The sequence below is a fragment of the Corythoichthys intestinalis genome, chromosome 11 (genome assembly GCF_030265065.1).
Source record: "Corythoichthys intestinalis isolate RoL2023-P3 chromosome 11, ASM3026506v1, whole genome shotgun sequence".
NCBI classification, from domain to species: domain Eukaryota; kingdom Metazoa; phylum Chordata; class Actinopteri; order Syngnathiformes; family Syngnathidae; genus Corythoichthys; species Corythoichthys intestinalis.
The window spans coordinates 8,427,413-8,448,728 of NC_080405.1; the positions used below are offsets into that span (position 1 = coordinate 8,427,413).

The 21,316-nt window shown below is 42.2% G+C and overlaps 1 protein-coding gene across 2 annotated transcripts; it reads right to left on the minus strand.

Annotated features, from left to right (window-relative positions):
- Positions 1-1,014: 1,014 nt before the first annotated feature.
- On the minus strand, positions 1,015-17,980 carry tmco6 (transmembrane and coiled-coil domains 6). Of its 2 annotated transcripts, XM_057851196.1 has the most exons (12): positions 17,213-17,971; positions 16,985-17,091; positions 16,810-16,922; positions 15,742-15,925; positions 15,558-15,662; positions 15,372-15,463; positions 15,127-15,243; positions 14,920-15,034; positions 12,573-12,753; positions 5,829-5,923; positions 5,553-5,720; positions 1,015-3,184 (listed from the first exon to the last, which is right to left on the minus strand). In XM_057851196.1, the coding sequence occupies exons 1-12, from the start codon at positions 17,301-17,303 to the stop codon at positions 3,014-3,016; spliced, it is 1,539 nt and encodes a 512-aa protein (XP_057707179.1). In that variant the 5' UTR covers positions 17,304-17,971; the 3' UTR covers positions 1,015-3,013. The 2 variants fall into 2 exon arrangements, 1 of the variants encoding a protein (XP_057707179.1); XR_009064903.1 differs by lacking the exon at positions 1,015-3,184 and having other exon boundaries at positions 5,658-5,720; positions 5,829-7,604; positions 17,213-17,980.
- Positions 17,981-21,316: the final 3,336 nt, after the last annotated feature.

A 21,316-nucleotide genomic window follows, 5' to 3' on the forward strand; every position in this document is an offset into this window, starting at 1 on the left:
TCTGGGCACTGAGATGGCCATGGAAGGAGCTTGATTTTGTGTCTGGTGAACCTTTTCTGTGTAGATTTGGCCATATGTTTAGGGTCATTGTCTTGCTGAAAGACCCAGTGACGACCCATCTTCAGCTTTCGGGCAGAGGGCAACAGATTTTGATTTAAAATGTCCTGGTATTTCAAAGCATTCATGATGCCATGCACCCTAACAAGGTTCCCAGGGCCTTTGGAAGCGAAACAGCCCCACAGCATCACTGACCCACCCCTATACTTCACAGTGGGTATGAGGTGCTTTTCAGCATGCGCATCTTTCGTGGCACGCCAGACCCACTTACAGTGCCAAAAAGCTCAATCTTGGTCTCATCTGACCAAAGCACACGGTCCCAGCTGAAGCCCCAATACCGCTTGACGAATTCCAGATGTTTGCGTTTATGATTGTGACAGAGGAAAGGTTTTCTCCGTGCATGCCTCCCAAACAGCTTGTTGGCGTGTAGACTGAAGACGGTACACAACAAAGCCCACCCGTCTCATCAGACCATAGGACATGGTTCCAGTAATCCATGTGCTTTGTTGATATGTCTTCAGCAAACTGTTTGCAGGCTTTGTTGTGTACCGTCTTCAGAAGAGCCTTCCTCCTAGGGCAGGGGTGTGCAAACCGGTCCTCGAGGGCCGCAGTGGGTCCTGGTCTTTGTTCCAACTGATTCAACACAGACAATTTAACCAATGAGGTTTCAGTGGAAACAAGAAGCACCTGACGGCAATCAACTGATTGGACTTGTAAGAAACCAGATTGGTGAAAGGCTGTCCTCATGATGGGTATGGACACGGACTACTTTTCATTGTGTCAAAGTGTCATTTTGTGAGTGTTGTCCCATGAAAAGATATAAATATCTGCAGAAATGCAAGGGGTGTACTCACTTTTGTGACACACTGGATAAAGCAACGCAGTCTTCTGTTGTGTTTTGGATGATGGTTAAATGTTTAAATGATGTATTTCAGAAGGTCTTCAGAGAAACTGGTTTATTTCATAAAAGGCAGCTAAATTCATGAAAAAGACATTTACAAAATAAAGTTTCAGTCTTAAAAAATCCTGATACAAATGAACTAATAAAAGTACATTGGCTGTGTATGAAGACATTTAAAAAAAAAAATAAAATAAAAAAAAATGCATGATTCTTCTATATTTATGAAGAACCAATAATAGAAATTTCAAATATGTACCGCACACTGCTGACCAAAAGTATTGGCACCCCTGCAATTCTTTCAGATAACACTCAATTTCTCTCCAGAAAATGATTGCAATTACAAATGCTTTGGTAGTAATATCTTCATTTGTTTTGCTTCTTGCAATGAAAAAACACATAAGAGAATTAAATAAATAAATAAATTAATCATGATCATTTTACACAAAACTCCCAAAGTGGGCCGGACAAAAGTATTGGCACCCTTTGAAAAATTATGTGATAATTCTCAAATTTGTGTGATTAACAGCACCTGCCACTCACCTGTGGCACATAACAGGAAGTGGCAATAACTGAATCACACCTGCAGCCAGTTAACATGGATTAAATTGGACTCAACCTATGTCCTGTGTCCTTGTGTGTACATGGAAAAAAGAAAAAAAGACCAAAGAGCTGCCTGAGGACTTCAGAAGCAAAATTGTGAGGAAGCATGGTCAATCTCAAGTCTATTTCCAAAGACCTGAATGTTCCTGTGTCTACCGTGCAATAATTGCCATCATTTTTTGGGGGAAATTGAGCATTATCTGACAGAATTGCAGGGGTGCCAATATTTTTGGCCAGCAGTGTATATAATGTATATCAGTGTTGTTTTCGTCAATGATGAGTATAACGAAAATATTTCGTCAATGAACATTTTTTACATGATGATAATGAGATGTTAACAGGCTAAAAACGTGTTTTTGGAGACTAAAACATAACAGGCCTAATGCCAGTTTTCATCTGATGAGATGAAAACGGGACGAAAATGGGTAATAGTTTCCGTCATATGTTCACGTGTGACATTTTATGTATGCATCTAGCGGTGTCTGGTTTCATCTCTCATGTGACGTACTGCAACCACTCCCCCCACCCCCACCAGTGAGGTGTACTCTATAGTCTCAAGGCTTGCAAACATGGTAAGAGTTGTTTTCTGATCTTGGCCAGAGAGAATATGCAATCTTGTTTTAGACTTTAAAGGTTAGTGCTGAGTGATCATTACACAGTAAATGTAACTCATAGTGTTAGCATCGCATTAGGCTAATGGTAATGACGAGTGTTTTTTTAAACTCTGGGACTTTTTTTTTTTTTTTTTTAAAACACATACAGTTCGTGGCCTCCAGGTGGGTATAACTAAGTGAAAATAATGTACTGTTTTCCTTATCACCAAATAGGTGTTCTCCGTGTAGACACAACAATATGTGCTTGTCTACCGATATTCATTCGAAATAGTTAGAAACCTTTATCGACTTGTTTTTGGAGTAAAGTTCATTTTATTTTACAGACAAAAACATTTTTAGTAAATGTCGACTAAAACTAGATGAGATTAGTCCTGTGTTTTCCTCAACAAAAACTAGACAAACACATTTTGAGATGATTAAAATACGACTAATAAGTATTATCATCTGAAATACTAAAACAAAAATGAAAAGGTCTGTCGAAAACAACACTGACATCTATACTGTATAGATGTATATTTGTCAGTCTTTAATGCATGACTCAGGAGGACACTGAGGTGTAAAAACATCTTGCACTGAAAATCGCAAAATATACTACATTAATACACATTTACAGTTAAAAAAAAATCCAAACCGACTAAAATACAGTGCTTCACATGACATTTCAAAACAATAAAATGCACAACCTGTTTGGAGGGGCGGGGGTGTTAAAAATGCAATGAGTAGTTTTCCTCTCATATGCGTTTCAAATACATTTGTATTTAATGTTGCACTGCCCATCTGTGTCAAGAAGGCAGGATGCAGCTGCCCTACGACAGTTAAACAATTTACTACTAAGTCCTAGTTATAAGTAATTTGATGAACATAGTGAAGAATTTACAAAGCGCGGTGAGGAAGGAGAAAGATGATGATGATCCAGGAGGTATGATGCCCTTCGTCTTACATTTTCTTCGCTGGAGTAAAGGAAAGTTTCCACAAGTGAAATGCCACCTTGACTAACGAAGTCCTTTATGACCTAAAAAAGAACATAGGACAGCTTGATGTAGGATGAAGACAATTTACTGTATACTGGGTTCAGAAGTGGGTAGTAACACGCAACATTTATTCCGTTACAATTACGTGGGTAAAAAATGTACCACTTCGAGTTTCACCATGCCATACATTATACTTGAGTAGATTTGCGAAGAAGAAACTCTTACTCCGTTACTTTGGGCTACACGAGCATCGTTACATGTTTCCTTCTTATTCTACATATTAGATATGGCTTCATCAGTTTAACTAATGAGACGTTGCAACAATATTTACATGACTCCATGATACCAAAAGGACTTAACAATAGTCACATTGCTACACACAACCTTGCAGTTCGAAGTCATACGATCTTGCAGGCCTATTCAATCACTTGGCATCTTTAAAGCACTGTAAAAATGAAATATTTCACATAGAGTGCTGCCATCAACATGACTCGACCATGCGGAATTCAACCTCTCTCCCCGTTTTTATTTGAAAACCGGAGATAGGATCACTTTACATTCATGGTAGGAAATAGGTTTTCTTCATTAAAGGGCACTCAAGCTCTTTAGTCGGGTGATGTTTCATTTTTGTACAGTGGTATGAAAAAGTATCTGAACCTTTTAGAATTTCTCACATTTCTGCATAAAATCACCATCAAATGTGATCTGGTCTTTGTCAAAATCACACCCAAAGCCACCCAAACATTTATTGGGTTTCAGATTTTAATGAGGATAGTATGCAAACAATAGCCACGTTTACATGCTGACTTTTATTCATACCGATTCAAATCATTCCGAATGGAAATTTCACATCAGCTGTTTACATGTCACTTCATCTATTCCGATCCAGCGTCTACATGTGACTGCCTTTATTCCGAAAGGACGTTTGACAACTGCCGTCTGACATGCGCAGATTAATCAAAACAAAGCGTCACGTTGCAAAACATGGAGATCGATCGTCAGATCAGCTGCTGTTTTAACTTTTCGAGTGGAAACAAAACTTCAGAATGATACGCCGTTCATTTAAAAAGTTGTGTGGGTGCGCTGTGCGTGTGCTTGGAAGCCATGTTGTAAGTGACGTTACTTACGTCAGTACGGAGCATGCGCAGAAAGAACGCAACCAGACACCATTCCGCTTCCCTGTTTACATGATATAATTTTACTTCTAATCGGTTTGGGAAAAGGAATATTCCACCCCTGTGAATCGGAATGAAATTCCATTCGGTTTGGGCCTGTTCATTCCGAATGAGGTGTTTATATGGAACACATTTATTCGGTTTGAACAAATATTCCGATTGTAATTGGAATATTTGGCTCCATGTAAACGTGGCAAGTGACAGAAGGGGAAACGAAAGTAAGTGAACCATCACATTTAATATTTTGTGCCCCCCCCCGGCAGCAATAACTTCAACCAGCTGCTTTCTGTAGCTGCAGATAATTCTGGCACATCGATCTGGACTAATTTTGGCCCATTTTTCTCAACAAAACTGCTATTATTCAGTTAGATTCTTGAGATGTCTGGCATAAATCACTATCTTTAGGTCATGCCACAGCATCTCAATGGGGTTCAAGTCTGGACTTTAACTTGTCCACTGCAGAACATGTATTTTAACAACTTCTCTGACTGTCGATTGATGAACATCCAGACTTTTAGAGATGGTTTTGTATCCTTTCCCAGCTTTATACAAATCAACAATCCTTGATCGCGCCTCTTCAGACAGCTTTTCTGACAGAGCCATGATGCACATCAGACAATGCTTCTCATCAAGACAATCCTCACCAGGTGTGTGTTTTATAGTGGGCACGGCAGCTTTAAACCACTCATCAGTGATTGGGCACATACCTGACTTAAATTGTTTGATAAAAATTGGTTTCAATTGCTCTTTAACTCTCCTTAGGCAGAGGGTTCACTTAATTATTGTTCCCCTTCATTCATTTTTTGCATGCTATCCTCATTAAAATATGAAAACCTAATTGTTTGTGTAGCTTTAGTAAAAGTAGACACTGTTTTTAGATCTGTGCGATTTTGACAACTATCACATCATATTTGTTGGTGATTTTATCCAGAAATGTGAGAAATTCCAAAAGGTTCAGATACTTTTTAATACCACTTTAGATATTTATTGTCGGATAATAATAACAGTTCATTTAGATGACGTGCTGAAAAAACAAACAAACCATTGTTTAAAAAATAAAAAATCTGAAATTATATGCAGCTACTCATTACTTGTATGAGAGTAAATGTTTTGGATGATTACTTTTTCTATTACTTGAGCAATATTATTTTGAGGTCACGCTACTCTTACTTAAGTAGAATTTTTGGCTACTTTACCCACCTCTGACTGGGTCAAAATCAAGTATTTGACTTACATGAGAACCACTAGATAAGAGTATAAAAAGGATTTCCAGACTCAGGGTAATCACGTCTTGATCTGCCATTTTAAGTGTGGCCAAGAGGGATGAAAGCAGTCCGATCTCAGCCAACTTGATGCAGAACTCCTTTTTCTTGTGGGCCACGTTTGCTAGAACTCTCAGGATCTAGGCGTGAAATGACACCAGTCATTGATCAGATAGTTGATGATATTATGGTTCAATAAAATAAAAAATAAAATAAAATAAAAAAGCAACTCAATTTCTTGCACTAACCATCGTATTGATGCCTTGAGAGAATGGCAGAAGCTGGATCAACCTCGGGACCAAGTTGAGCGTTATCAGGGCCGAACAAAATAAATTGGATTGCGCTACACAATCATAGGAGAAACACAAATGGAAATTATAAATCGACAAACATCTCTAGAAATACAAACAGTCCCAGAGTTTGTTCGGCACAGCAGGCAGAAAGTTTGTTTCTTGCAGTGTTGTGGGATATTATATATTATATTCTTATAATATTTCGGTGAGGGGCCAGACAAAGAATGGCTCACAAGACCCCTTATGATGGAGAAAATTACAGGATCCAAGTTTCCCTTGCCCGGACGCGGGTTACCGGGGCCCCCCCCCTGGAGCAAGGCCTGGGGGTGGGGCTCGAAGGCGAGCGTCTGGTGGCCGGGCCTTTTCCCATGGGGTCCGGCCGGGCACAGCCCGAAAAGGCAACGTGGGTCCGCCTTCCCATGGGCTCACCACCTGTGGGAAGGTCCAAAGGGGTCGGGTGCGTAGCAATTTGGGCGGCAGCCAAAGGCAGGGGCCTTGGCGGTCCGACCCCCGGCTACAGAAGCTAACTCTTGGGACATGGAATGTCACCTCTCTGGAGGGGAAGGAGCCCGAGCTGGTGTGTGAGGCAGAGAAGTTCCAACTAGATATAGTTGGACTCTCCTCCACACACAGTTTGGGTTCTGATACCAGTCCTCTCGAGAGGGGTTGGACCCTCTTCCACTCTGGAGTTGCCCACGGTGAGAGGCGCCGAGCAGGTGTGGGCATACTTATTGCCCCCAGGCTTGGTGCCTGTACGCTGGGGTTTACCCCAGTAGACGAGAGGGTAGCCTCCCTCCGCCTTCGGGTGGGGGGACGGGTCCTGACTGTTGTTTGTGCTTATGCACCAAACAGCAGTTCAGAGTACCCACCCTTTTTGGAGTCCTTGGAGGGTGTGCTGGAGAGTGCCCCTTCTGGGGACTCCCTTGTTCTGCTGGGGGACTTCAACGCTCATGTGGGCAATGACAGTGAGACCTGGAGGGGCGTGATTGGGAGGAACGGCCCCCCCGATTAGAACCCGAGCGGTGTTCTGTTATTGGACTTCTGTGCTCGTCACGGATTGTCCATAACAAACACCATGTTCAAACATAAGGGTGTCCATATGTGCACTTGGCACCAGGACATCCTAGGCCACAGTTCGATGATCGACTTTGTGATCGTGTCATCGGACTTGCGGCCGCATGTTTGGACACTCGGGTGAAGAGAGGGGCGGAGCTGTCAACTGATCACCACCTGGTGGTGTGTTGGCTCCGATGGTGGGGGAAGATGCTGGTCAGACCTGGCAGGCCCAAACGTATTGTGAGGGTCTGCTGGGAACGTCTGGCGGAATCCCCTGTCAGAAAGGGCTTCAACACCCACCTCCGGCAGAACTTCTCCCTTGTCCCGGGGGAAGTGGGGGACATTGAGTCCGAGTGGACCATGTTCCGCACCTCCATTGTTGAGGCGGCCGATCGGAGCTGTGGCCGTAAGGTGGTTGGTGCCTGTCGTGGCGGCAATCCCCGAACCCGCTGGTGGACACCAGCGGTAAGGGATGCCGTCAAGCTGAAGAAGGAGGCCTATCGGGCCTTTTTGGCCTGTGGGACTCCGGAGGCAGCTGACAGGTACCGGCTGGCCAAGCGGACTGCGGCTTCGGCGGTCGCCTAGGGAAAAACTCGGACATGGGAGGAGTTCGGCGAGGCCATGGAAAACGACTTCTGGACGGCTTCGAGGAAATTCTGGTCCACCATCCGGCGTCTGAGGAGAGGAAAGCAGTGCATCATTAACACTGTGTATAGTGAAGATGGTGTACTGCTGACCTCGACTCGGGACGTCGTGAGTCGGTGGGGAGAATACTTCAAAGCCCTCCTCAATTCCACCGACACGCCTTCCTTTGAGGAAGCAGAGTCTGGGGACTCTGAGGTGGGCTCTTCAATTTCTGGGGTTGAAGTCACTGAGGCGGTTGGTAAGCTCCTCGGTGGCAAGGCCCCGGGGGTAGATGAGATCCGCCCGGAGTTCCTAAAGGCTCTGGATGTTGTAGGGCTGTCATGGCTGACACGCCACTACAACATCGCGTGGACAACGGGGACAGTGCCTCTGGATTGGCAGACCGGGGTGGTGGTCCCCCTTTTTAAAAAGGGGGACCGGAGGGTGTGTTCCAATTATAGAGGGATCACACTCCTCAGCCTCCCCGGTAAAGTCTATTCAGGGGTGCTGGAGAGGAGGCTCCGTCGGGAAGTCGAATCTCGGATTCAGGAGGAGCAGTGTGGTTTTCATCCCGGCCGTGGAACAGTGGACCAGCTCTACACCCTCGGCAGGGTCCTCGAGGGTGCATGGGAGTTCGCCCAAACAGTCTACATGTGTTTTGTGGATTTGGAGAAGGCGTTCGACCGTGTGCCTAGGGGAGTCCTGTGGAGGGTGCTCCGGGAGTACGGGGTACCGAGCCCCTTGGTAAGGGCTGTTCGGTCCCTGTACGACCGGTGTCAGAGTCTGGTCCGCATTGCCGGCAGTAAGTCGAATTCGTTCCCAGTGAGGATTGGACTCCGCCAAGGCTGCCCTTTGTCACCGATTCTGTTCATGAGAATTTCTAGGCGCAGCCGAAGCGTTGAGGGTGTCCGGTTTGGTGGCCTCAGCATTGCATCTCTGCTTTTTGCAGACGATGTGGTGCTGTTGGCTTCATCAAGCCGTGACCTCCAACTCTCACTGGGGCGGTTTGCAGCTGAGTGTGAAGCGGTTGGGTTGAAGATCAGCACCTCCAAATCCGAGACCATGGTCCTCAGCCGGAAAAGGGTGGCATGCCCTCTCCGGGTCGGGGATGAGATCCTGCCCCAAGTGGAGGAGTTCAAGTATCTTGGGGTCTTGTTCACGAGTGAGGGTGGGAGGGAGCGGGAGATTGATAGGCGGATCGGTGCAGCGTCTGCAGTGATGCGGACTCTGCACCGGTCCGTTGTAGTGAAGAAGGAGCTGAGGCAAAAGGCGAACCTATCGATTTACCGGTCGATCTACGTTCCTACCCTCACCTATGGTCACGAGCTGTGGGTCGTGACTGAAAGAACAAGATCACGGATACAGGCGGCTGAAATGAGTTTCCTCCGCAGGGTGTCCGGGCTCTCCCTTAGAGATCGGGTGAGAAGCTCGGTCATCCGGGAGGAGCTTGGTGTCGAGCCGCTACTCCTCCGTGTTGAGAGGAGCCAGTTGAGGTGGCTCGGGCATCTGGTTCGGATGCCTCCTGGACGCCTCCCTGGAGAGGTGTTCCGGGCATGTCCCACCAGCTACAAACGTGGTTTGGGAGACGAGAGCATAACGAGACGAATGCCAGTTTTCGTCTGATGAGATGAAAATGTGACATCGTTTCTGTTCTATGTTCACAATGAGTAACATTTTCATTTTGTACGTGGAATACGTCAGCTTGCATCGTGGCAGGGATTGGGTCATGTCAATCATGTGTGATGTGCTGTGACTCCCCCTCCTCACTGGAGTGTAGGATGTGTCTCAAGCTAGGCTGCGCTCTATCTTGCTTGTTTGTAAACATGGTCGGATTTATTTTCTTATCTTGGCAAGAGATAATATGCAATCTTCCTTTAGCCGTTAAAGGTCTGTGCTGAGTGATCATCAGACGTTAAATATAACTCCTAGCGTTAGCATAGCATTCACATTAGCTTCCGAATGGTGAGTGTCCTCTTAAAACACTGGCCAATTTAAAGCTGAGCCACTTGGCTTTTCTGGTCAGAAAGTCTAGAGGGTGTTAAACGCTAAGACAACTTTTGTTTTTTGTTTTTTTGCGTACACTTTGTGGTTTCTAGATAGGTTTTATTGAAAATAATGTACTGCTTTTCCTGCTGAGTGTGGATGATCATCACTAAATTGGCGTCATCCTTATGGACGCAACAAAATGTGCTCGTCTGTCAATGTTAATTCCAAATTGTTGGAAGCCTTTAATTATTTTTGCATTAAAACTTTTGAATTTTACAGACAAAAACATTTTGAGTAACTGTTGACTAAAACAAGACGAAAACATTTTGAAATGACTAAAACATGATTAAGACTAATACGCATTTTCCTCCAAAAGACTGAGGGAAAAAATTAAAAGGCCAGCCAAAAACAACACTGGTTTTCAGTGAGGATTATAGGCCATTAAGGACGCCCTTATGAACAGAATCTCTAGCACCAGCCGTGGTGTTGAGGGATCCAGCTGACCTTTCGCAAACTCTGCCTCCTACACGGCTATCGACCAATCATACGTCCTTGAGACCGTTGTTTATGAGCAAGTTCCGTCAAGCTTATGGATGCCCCATTGCTTAATCGATTTATTTGGTGGTTTTGCCATCGTCAGCTTTCCTAAAAGTTTACTGAAGACGAAAAGGCTCAGCAAGCTGCGGACGTCCAAAATGGTGAAAAAATATGCCTATTGAATAAAAAAAATTGGACACGAGGTACGCCAGGAGCAGGGGTCGCGTTAACCGAATATTTTCCGTCGTTGACCGGTTTTTTAAAACGGTGACGGAAAAAACTGAAGTCCATCTGTCATTTTGACAGGTTGAAATTCACACCCGAGACCACAGGGTGGCAAGTGAGTATATTAATTAGCTATTTTCTCTTGATGCATGACGTCGTTGGCCTTACTCGGAAAAATGTCAAGGCAACTGAGTGTCCGAAGTTTCTTCAAAAAGCCCCAAAACGACGATGGTGTTGATAAAAGAGGTGAAAAAAGAGGGACTGCACAAGCGGGCACGCAATTCAAGTCCATGCGCACCAGGAGGAAGGTGTGAGACTGCGTTCGGGCCACAGCAGGTGAACTGTTAATTTCATTGTTCCATATGTAGCCTACCTACTGGGGCCACAGTCAGCTGTTTTTGTCACTGCGGAGAAAAAGTTACATATTCATCTGCTTGATGTGTGATGGCACGGTGTGGATTCTCTGTTAAGCTTGTTCGGACAGAATATTAATTAAAAATGAATGAAAACTAAATACTATTGAATATGTCTTTATTATCATTTAAAAAATTTAAGTGACAGGTAAAAATAGATTATGACCGGATTTATATGACCCTGTGAGTCAAAATGACAGACAACGAAAAAGTCTAGCGCAACCTCTGGCCAGGAGTGTATTTATCTATGGGGGGGGGGGCTATCTCGCTGTTAATCTTGTGGCATTTCAGGTCATTTTGCCGTCGATATGGGGCATTCATAGGTCACTTCCTTTTGATTTTGTGTTACTGAACAGGAAGTGGGCTGGGAAATTTCCCAAAATGAATATGAAGTGACTTCAAATCAACAAGAAGAGACCTGTAAATGCCCCCAACACCAAGACGTCTACCACCGTCAGTGGAAGCCAATGAGTTAACATAGACACTATTCTGGTGGAAAAGTTTGCTAGCAACCTGTTAATCCCCCCCCAAAAAACAAAACAAAACAATGACACCTTTTTAAAACAATATTGTCATTCATGGCGGAAACATATCGAAAACCAATTGGGATAATTTTTAAAATTTTTATTATTTTTGCCCTGTCAGCTGTTTCACATGGAGAATGGAAGTCTAAGTGTCCGGATGGTCTGAACTGTTTTAATGTGTCACATTGAAAGTATGACATACTCCCATTGTGATCATTCAACATTCCTCGTTTATTTAGCCTGGTACACCAGACTCACCGCTGTTCCAGCTATAGACTCTGGCGACCAATGAGCGGATCAAATTTTTCCAGGGCGGAGCAAGCCACAGCAAACAGACAGCGGAGTGGACCAATCAGCGACTGGCAGAAGTGACGTTGGTAAAGCGACAGCTCTCGCACGGCGCGAACGGAGAACGGATAAGTTTATTTAACATGGCTAGCGCGCGAGAGGCCTGTTGTCAATGACTCGTGTCTCTGTGTTTTTGTTAATTTAAAACTGATTTTACTGTGGGTTGGAACATATTCTCGGCTCTCCTGTTCGCCATCTGTGCTGTTTTGGAGACGACTTCCGACACGGAAGAGTGACGTTGCTCGTTAAGAACACGTCACGCAAATAGACAAATCTGATTTGATGGATGATTTCGTACTGGCTCGAGAGGCCGTTAAGGAGGAGGGTCCAAGACTATTCTCACAGTGTTTGAAAAATACAGGGAGAACAGTCTGGCTGTGCTAGGCAATCGTTTATTATAACAAAGCAGCGAACAGGAGAGGGTTATGGGGGAACAGAAGAAAAGAAAAAAGAAAAGAAACACAAACAACAAGAATAAATAGATTGAACGCCTACTCTAACTATGAATATGTTGGTGCTATCGTCAGCTAGATGTATTCCCGGTTGACACCTTGTGGGGGGCCAGTTGACCAGGGAAAGAAGGGGAGGAGGATGGGGGAGTCTATAAGCTAAGTGATTGGGAGGGGTAAAGTTTACACAAATCAGCTTTGTGATCTACGTAGAATCCAGAAATCGTGTGAATCCCGTGTGAGTGTAAGCCCGTCGGCAACAGACCCTCCGCCGCCCCATCGCCAATCCCGGCACCGGGACCCCCCACCCGAGCGCGCCCAATCACATCTAGCCGCGCACGAGCCCCACCAAACACGCGACAGCCACGCAGACGAGCGGAGACGCCGCGCGGGCGGCAACCCTAGGCGAAGCTTTTGCGAAAGGTCAGTTGTTTAGTCAGTGTCAATGTAATCAACTACTGCACCGTAAAATTAAATATTTTATTTAGTATTCATATGTAATGTATTGAAATATGTGTAGAATGAAAAAAAAAACACCTGTGAGATTGTTGAGGACCCAGGCACTTTCTCTCGCCAAATAGGGTCGAGAGTGGACATAAGCCTGAAGCAGAGCACACAGAGCGGCTTCGAGCCCGATGTCACTCAAACAAGCGTTCGTCTCGGTTGATGTGCAGCAGGACAGGAGGTTCCCCATGCACCTCAGCAGAGGACAGACAAGCTGGGGAGGTGGAAAATTAAAAAAATGGCTGCAGACAATCAAAATAGTATACTGTTCAAGGCAAGTGTGCATTATTATAAGGCAGAGAAAACTTTTATGAAAGGGCAGAAAGCTTATCTGTGAAACTTTTGGGCAGGGGCGTGACTGATTAGACCTAATACGACATACAACACTGGGACACATCTGGTCACTGGCAAGCTATCAATTGCTTTAAAAAAAAATTTTTTTTTTTAAAAATAGCATTTATCCATCCTAAAAACTCAGAAATAGTTCTTTAGACTACATCTAATCAAACCAAATACAAATTTCTGTGAAAAAGTGAAGTTTTTTTTGTTTATCAGCCATCAGTATTCAAAATCAAAATTGGGACATCCCTTGTTAATAGTCAATTCACCTCTGCTCATGCTCATCAACTTCCATCTCTCCTTCACCTCTTCCTACACTCTGCTGCATAACTTTGTCTGGATAGAAATGGGGTATATCACTAACTGTTATGCAATTAATCAGTGTCTTTCAAATGGTAGGGTGTGACCTAAAAGTGGTTTATATTGCCTAGGCGGGTTAGCTAGCTTATCTTTCTTATTCCTCCTTGCCGATTTATCCTTGCTCTGAGCAAATAACATTCTAATATCCATTTGCAAAAGTAACGCTGTTTGAGTCAGATAGGAAAAAAATCTTGTTACAGATTACAGGGGCTGCAGTTACCAATAAAATGCTTGTAAAACAGCTGGAAATGTCGATGAGCACACATACAAAACTGTTAGAGGTTATATCCCAAAGATAGGCAATTAATTCATACAGATTGATTCTATTCATTTTGGTCATTTAAACAAATAGCGATCAATAGCTTCAGTATTGATACAGGTCAAATACCACAAATCGTGATCAACTTGTGATGAATTGTTGTAACATCAAAAAAGACTACTCGTCCCTTGCGGCAACCATGTTTTCATCCCACATGATGACTTTATAACACATCAGAACGATTTTCCAACTTGGGAACTCAGATCTACAGATATACATGAACACAGCATATCTCCTGAAGGTGGTTCACGGAAGTGTCAACTCATAAATTACCATATTAAGGAGCCATGTGCAGATCGTATGTATGGAGTGAAAAGAGTAATATGACCATATTAAATAGGCGCATTCTGTTGATTATGCCATAGACTTTATTATCTGATGACTTAAAACTCCAAAATATTATTAATATATACGGCGGAAAACACAGACAAGACTAAAAAAGCAGTTTCTGCTCTTGCACTCCTCTTTAAACTGCTGTATTTTAAGCCAAAAGAACTGTTGTGTTTGATAGAACAATATGTCTATATGCTGCCATAGCAGATTCATGGCGCATTAAGCCCCTGAACTATTTTGAAGTTGTCAGTTTTACTCGGGAAACCCCTGTTTACAGACGTCGCGCAACCGCTTTTGTTTCAACCCGGCCATAAAATGAAGGTAACTATATTTATTATTCAAAATGTCATTTTTAGCTTAGAATTATTAATTGATGTCTAGTATTTCGTTAAAAAAAAAAAAAAAAAAAAAAAAAAAAAAACGACTTTAGAAAATTATTCATTTGCAAATTTTTACTTTTAAACAAGTTACGTCACGATGAAAAAAATGGTGTCTGTAAAAAAAAAAGTCACCTCATGCTATATTACCATTTTTCACCCATAAATTCTCTCCAAAAATCCATTTGTGGCCATTCACAGCTGTGTGTTGACACTCAATGATACATGTTACATGACGTTTTTGGATCGAAACAAGGTAAGTACGCGATAATATCTCGTTAAAGTCATGGCATCTTTAATTCTCTTTCATGCTCTCACATCTAGATAGGGTTTTGCTATTTAAAAAACATAAAAAAAAAAAAAAAAAAAAAAAAGCCCTCCTGTTCAAAAATGTTCTCCCCCCAGAAAATTGAGATTTTAAGCTTTCCAATGATGTATCACACATGCATATCGGACAATTTTGAAAGTTGGCCAAATTGGGGGTGTCAGAGCGGAACTTCAAGTCACCTGAGTGTTTTCCGCCATATATATTTTCTTTTACAGGTGAAATTGACACTGGGGCACGCACCCCAGTGAAATATGTCTGGCTACGCCACTGCTTTTGGGAATGGTGTGCAGATAAAGTAACAATGCTGCACATCCAGCAACTCACCAGTTCTAGTCCGTCGTCTTTGTTTCCTTGAGCAACAGTGCCACCCAGTGACACTAACAATTTACTGCACTGCAACAGAGCTCCGCAATCCAAAAGCGCTTGGTTATTCTCACCACTTTGTAGAAGATGGCAGCAGAGGAGAGTTATATGATTAACAATTCCATTCTGAGGTCATAAGGCCAGAATTTGTTGAGTGCCAGCTGTCACCTGCATGTCAGGTAGTGCAGACACCACGCACACTCAATGGCAGGGCCAAGGGAAAAATTCTGGTTGGGAGTCAGGACTGCTAAAAGGTGTGAAGGTAAATTAGAGGCAAGAACCAACCTGCAAACCGCGAGAGAACCTGTGAAACAACAGCAGCTGCATTCTCAAGGTCAAAATAGACATTTTATTTCTTGCCGTTAACTAGTTTTCACACTTATCATTATGGATGTGGTAGTTCAAGTGCTTACGTGATTATTTTCTCTGACGCTTCTGTGGTTTGGAGAAGCTGTGACAGCGTAAAGCCGGCAGCTTCAACAACTGCCATATTATGACTTTGATTCTGAAGAAATGTATCATGATCAATCAATGAAGCACATTTAAGGCACCTGTTCGTAGTATTGATCTTGTGTAGTTCTCACAGGACTTCACCGTACCTCTATACAGGTGGCCAGTGCTGGAATGATTCCCTGAGCCAAAAGTTTCTTTCTCACAATGTCACTGTCCGGACACAAGTTACCAAGCGTGTAAAGACAAAGCTCCTGTGTGAATATAGTACATATATATTAATAGCTGGTTCTGTTGTGTTAAATCTTTTTTCGGGGAAAATCCGTTACTGACAGTGAATCTGGTGCTTTGTCCAGACAGATAGGTAAGTAGGTAGGGCGTAGCAGGCAGGCAGGCTGGGGCCACACTTGGGTGAGGAGACTGAGAGAGCTCGTGTAGACAGCGGACAGATTGAAGGCGACACCGAGTGTTGGATCCGGTGAGTAGGCTGACCAGCATATGAATACTGTTCTCTTGCCTAAACAGAATATGAATGAGGTGATACACAAGAAGTTGACCAATAAAGCCCGCCCTCCACTTGGTGCCGAATTTTTTTTTAATAGGGACCGTATTTTCTGTACTATAAGGTGCACCTAAAAGTTGTCAATTTTCTCAAAACCAGACAGTGAGTTTTATAATGCGATGCACCTTATAAATGGGTGAATATTGGTTCATCATGGCATGACATTCTATTGAGCGCAGCTCCATCTAATGGATGCATAAGGCTTTATAATTCTGCCTTATAATGAGGAAAATACGGTAATCTGCATCCGTAGTTGAGTAATTTGTAGGTACAGATTACTACACTGTGGGTACGATTTACTAATAAATAGTAGTGATCTGTGGGAACATATTAGCAACAGCAGAAATTCGTCATCATTTTAGAAGAAAATTTCATTTTAATTAAAAGTCACAAACAGCCTTTTAGTTGGTGACAATCATCACCGACCATGGAGATAAGTGTCAAAGTGTCAGGCTGCCTTTGATAATAAGTCACTGTTAAAAATATCTGTCAATAAGGAGGTCAAATCTAAGACTAGATATTCAGATTTCCTGTAATAAATGATTACCGGTATTCTAAAATGTATTTTTGGGAAGATATTTATGAAAGAGAAAAATGTGACAATCGGCCCCGCTGTGCCCTAATGAGTTACTTACGCTCATTACTGTTATGAAGTTGTTTTTCCTGTACTTGTATACATTAAAAAAAAAAAAATCAGTAATACAGATTAAACTATCCACAGATTATTAGATTGTGGGTACATATTAGTAAACCATATCTAGGTTACTATACTGATGGTACATATTACTAACATATTCCACACAGAAAAATAGAAAGCACAGTATTGGGGAGGTGCATACTTGATGAAGACAAGCTGAGCCAGTGGATCATGAAGGGATTTGCTTAAAGTTTTAAGGTAGGCTTCCTTCTCTGGACCACTGAGTTGAAGCTTGTGGAGCAAACCGACAATATCCTGCACAAAGAAAACGAATTCCAATTCAACTCATTTGAACAGAGACCGTGGCCGTCACTCACCTTATCATCTGAACAAGTGTCCATATGGGCGTCTTGCTGCCCGTCCTCTTCATTTAGCAGGAGTCGCTTGCTGACCAGTTGTTTATCTCGGCGGGCCTGACGAAGTGCTATAGCACCGAAATCCATATTTCACCCAGTTAATAGCAGCGATTAGCCATCACGAATACCAAGCTATCGATAAATTGACGTATAAGGGGGCTACCAAGTAGTACCAATGCAAAACACTACCTGTTTCGTGCTTTTGCCTCTTTAAACGGAACTCCTCCAGGCTGTTGCCTGCTCGGGCGGCTTTATGTCGAACTCTGCTTAACCTCCACATTATATGATTTTTTGGGAAAAAGTAACTAAGTAAAAATGCGGGTTGCAATACAAACAGTTAGCATTGTTGAGAGTCGTCCAAAACAACTGACAGCGACGTGACTTCTTCCTTGTATTTACTGGCAAGTGAAAGCCAGCTATTTGGTGCATTATCGCCACCTAGTGTCGCAGTTAAAGTTTTTCCGCGGTTAATCCCTCTCTCTCGTTAATGGCGACCCCCTCGAAAAAACACAAACAAAAAAACAAAAACAAACAAACAACCCCCCCGCCCCGCTGAGTAGAGGCGGAGCCTATTTACATAAAAAAAAAAATATATATATATTTTTTATGCTCAGTGTATTTTTTCAGATTTAACAACATTGTAAAGAGATACATAAAAAACTGTTTAAAAAAGTAATTAAAAAAAAACGTATATTTTAATGAAGTTTTTAAGCACTGCGAATGTAATACGTATGAGATATATATATGGCAGAAAACAGACAAGACTGAAAAAGCCGCTTCTGCTCTTGCACTCCTCTTTAAAAGAAACTGCTGTATTTTAAGCCAAAAGAACTGTTGTGTTTTGTAGAACAATATGTCTATATGCTGCCATAGCAGATTCATGGCGCATTAAGCCCCCAAACTATTTTTAATTTGCCCGTTTCACCCTGGAAACCCCCGTTTACAGACGTCGCGCAACAGTTTTGTTTCACCACAGGCATGAAAACAAGGTATTATATTTATTATTCGAAATGTCTGTCATTTTTAGCTTGGAATCAATATTGATGTCTAATATTTAGTTTAAAAAAAAGAAACGGCTTTAAAAAAGTATTCACTCGCATATTTTAAACTTTTAAACAAATGACGTCACAATGAAAAAAATGGTGTCTAAAAAAAAAGTCACGGATATCTACCTCATAACTATCGCTAAATTGTAATTTTTTGTTACTGCTGCATTTCCCCCGATATGTTAGATAAATAATTGATCCAAACAAAGAAAATTAAAATAAAAACATTTAAATGGGTAAATATATGAATAAGAACATCTCGACCACTCCTTGATGTCTGCGATTTCTGCATTGCGACCCTTGTTATATTACCGTGTTTCATCCATAAAATCCCCCCAAAATCCAGCTGTGGCCATTCACAGCTGTGTCTTGACACTCAGTGATACATGCGACATGGAGTTTTTGGATCGAAACAAGGTAAGTAAGCGATAATATCTCGTTAAAGTCATGGTGTCTGTAATTCTTTTTTTTTTTTTTTTTTTTTTTAAATGCCCTCCTGTCCAAAAATTTTCTTCCCCCAGAAAATTGAGATTTCCAAGCATAAGCTTTCCAATGATGTGTCACACATGCATATCGGACAATTGAAATGATTGCAATTACAAATGCTTTGGTAGTAATATATTTATTTTGCTTGCAATGAAAAAACACAGAACAGGATGAAAAAAAAAATCATAATTTTACACAAAACTCCAAAGATGGGCCGGACAAAGTATTAGCACCATTAGCCTAATACTTATGGGGAGAGATTTGTCTCAAAAAGTCTCACAAATACATCCGCGCTTCACACATATTTTTTGTAGATGCACAAATATATCCAAGATTTTCACATGTATTTTCGAGATCCACAAATATATTTGTTAGTTTCACATGTTTTTGTAATCCACCAATATATCTGTGAGTTATACATGTGTTTTTTATGGTGTGCGTGCACTCATCATGAATTATTGTTTGCAAACATTCGAATTGTATTTGTGACAAAATAACTGCGAACAACTGCTTCCGGTATCCATCAATGAGTTTCTTACAGATGCGCTGCTGGAATTTTAGACCATTCGTCTTTGGCCAACTGCTCCAGGTCTCTGAGATTTGAAGGGTGCCTTCTCCAAACTGCCATTTTCAGATCTCTCCACAGGTGTTCTATGGGATTCAGGTCTGGACTCATGGCTGGCCACTCTAGAAGTCTCCAGTGCTTTCTCTCAAACCATTTTCTAGTGCTTCTTGAAGTATGTTTTGGGTCATTGTCCTGCTGGAAGACCCATGACCTCTGAGGGAGACCCAGCCTTCTCACACTGGGCCTTACATTATGCTGCAAAATTCGTTAGCAGTCTTCAGACTTCCCAATGCTATGCAAACGGTCAAGCAGTCCAGTGCCAGAGGCAGCTAAGCAACCCCAAAACATCAGGGAACCTCCGCCATGTTTGACTGTGGGGAACGTGTTCTTTTCTTTGAGGGCCTCGTTTTCCCCCCCTGTAAACTCGATGATGATGCCTTTTCCCAAAAAGCTCTACTTTTGTGTCATCTGACCAGAGAACATTCTTCCAAAACGTTTTTGTCTTTCTCAGGTAAGATTTGGCAAACTCCAACCTGCTTTTTTATGTCTCTGGGTCAGAAGTGGAGTCTTCCTGGGTATCCTACCATAGAGTCCCTTTTCATTCAGATGCCGACGGATAGTACGGGTTGACACTGTTGTACCCTTGGAATGCAGGACTGCTTGAACTTTTTGGATGTTGTTTGAGGTTCCTTATCCACCATTCTCACAATCTTTCGTTGAAATCTCTCGTCAATTTTTCTTTTCAGTCCGCACCTAGGGAGGTTAGCCACAGTGCCAGCGGCTTTACATTTATTGATGACACTGCACACGGTAGAAACAGGAACATTCAGGTCTTTGGAGATGGGCTTGTAGCCTTGAAATTGCCCATCCTTCCTCACAATTTTGCTTCTCAAGTCCTCAGAGTTCTTTGGTGTTCTTTCTTTTCTCCATGCTCAATGTGGTACACGCAAGGACACAGGACAGAGGTTGAGTCAACTTTATTTCCTTTTAACTGGCTGCAAGTGTGATTTAGTTACTGCCACCACCTGTTATGTGCCACAGGAAAGTAACAGGTGCTGTTAAGTACACAAATTAGAGAACATCACGATCTTTCAAAGGGTGCCAATACTTTTGTCCTGCCCATTTTTGTTGAGATTTGTGTAAAATGATGATTTAATTTTTTTCCATTCTTTTTTGTGTTTTTTATAGCAAGAAGCAAAGTAAATGAAGATATTACTACCAAAACATTTGTAATTGCAATCATTCTCTGGGAGAAATTGAGCATTATCTGATAGAATTGCAGGGGTGCCAATACTTTTGGCCAGCACTGTAATCAGAGGGCTGTAACAGCACAACAAGCATGAAATACAAAAAACATGAAAAGACAGTACACTGGTACATCTACTTAAAAAATTGCTTCTGAAAGTACTTTTGTAAACTGAAAATTCCATAAGTAGATGCGTTTTCCATATAAATGCCCTGATCCGTTCCAGCTCCCCCCCAAAATTCAGACATAAATCCTTTATAAAGCATAAAAATGAATAAAAAATATGGTTTGATGCATTTTTATGCTTTATAAAAGATGAAAGTTGAGAGTTGTGCATAACGTAAAATACAAAGACTAAAGAATTAAATACACTCCTCATATAAAGCTGTCAGAACACAAGGGGTGAATGAAGAGGACGCTGGGATGTATGCATACACATACAGTAGAGGTCTCTCTTAGCCAATTGTATGCCAGGAAGATGCTAAGCAATAGCCAGTGGCTGAACAGCTATAATTGTGTTACATTCAGTAAAATCTGGGAACTGCGAGTAACAGTCCATACTGTATTTTTGCCTTTCATATCCTGAAATTTCTTTGGTAACAAGAGGCAACATTTTCCAGTTGAGGCGTATCGTAACCTGAAAATTCTGTATGTAGAGACGTTCATAAGTAGAGGTACCAATGTATTAAAAAAAAAAAACTAACAATAACTAATAGTTGTAAAATTGCTTCCATTCCTCATGCATGACCACCCACCAGCACCCTCTGCTGACGGATTTCTGTCACTATGATGGAGAACTTTAACAAGGAAGCTACTCCACGTGGCAGGGGCTCCCAAGTGGAGAAGCACTGGAATCTTTCAGAGATAAATTCATCATCACTTTCGTGAGTAGCAAGAATTGTTAGATGACGTTTCACATCTACATCTGTTTCCATTACTTTGGTTGGTTC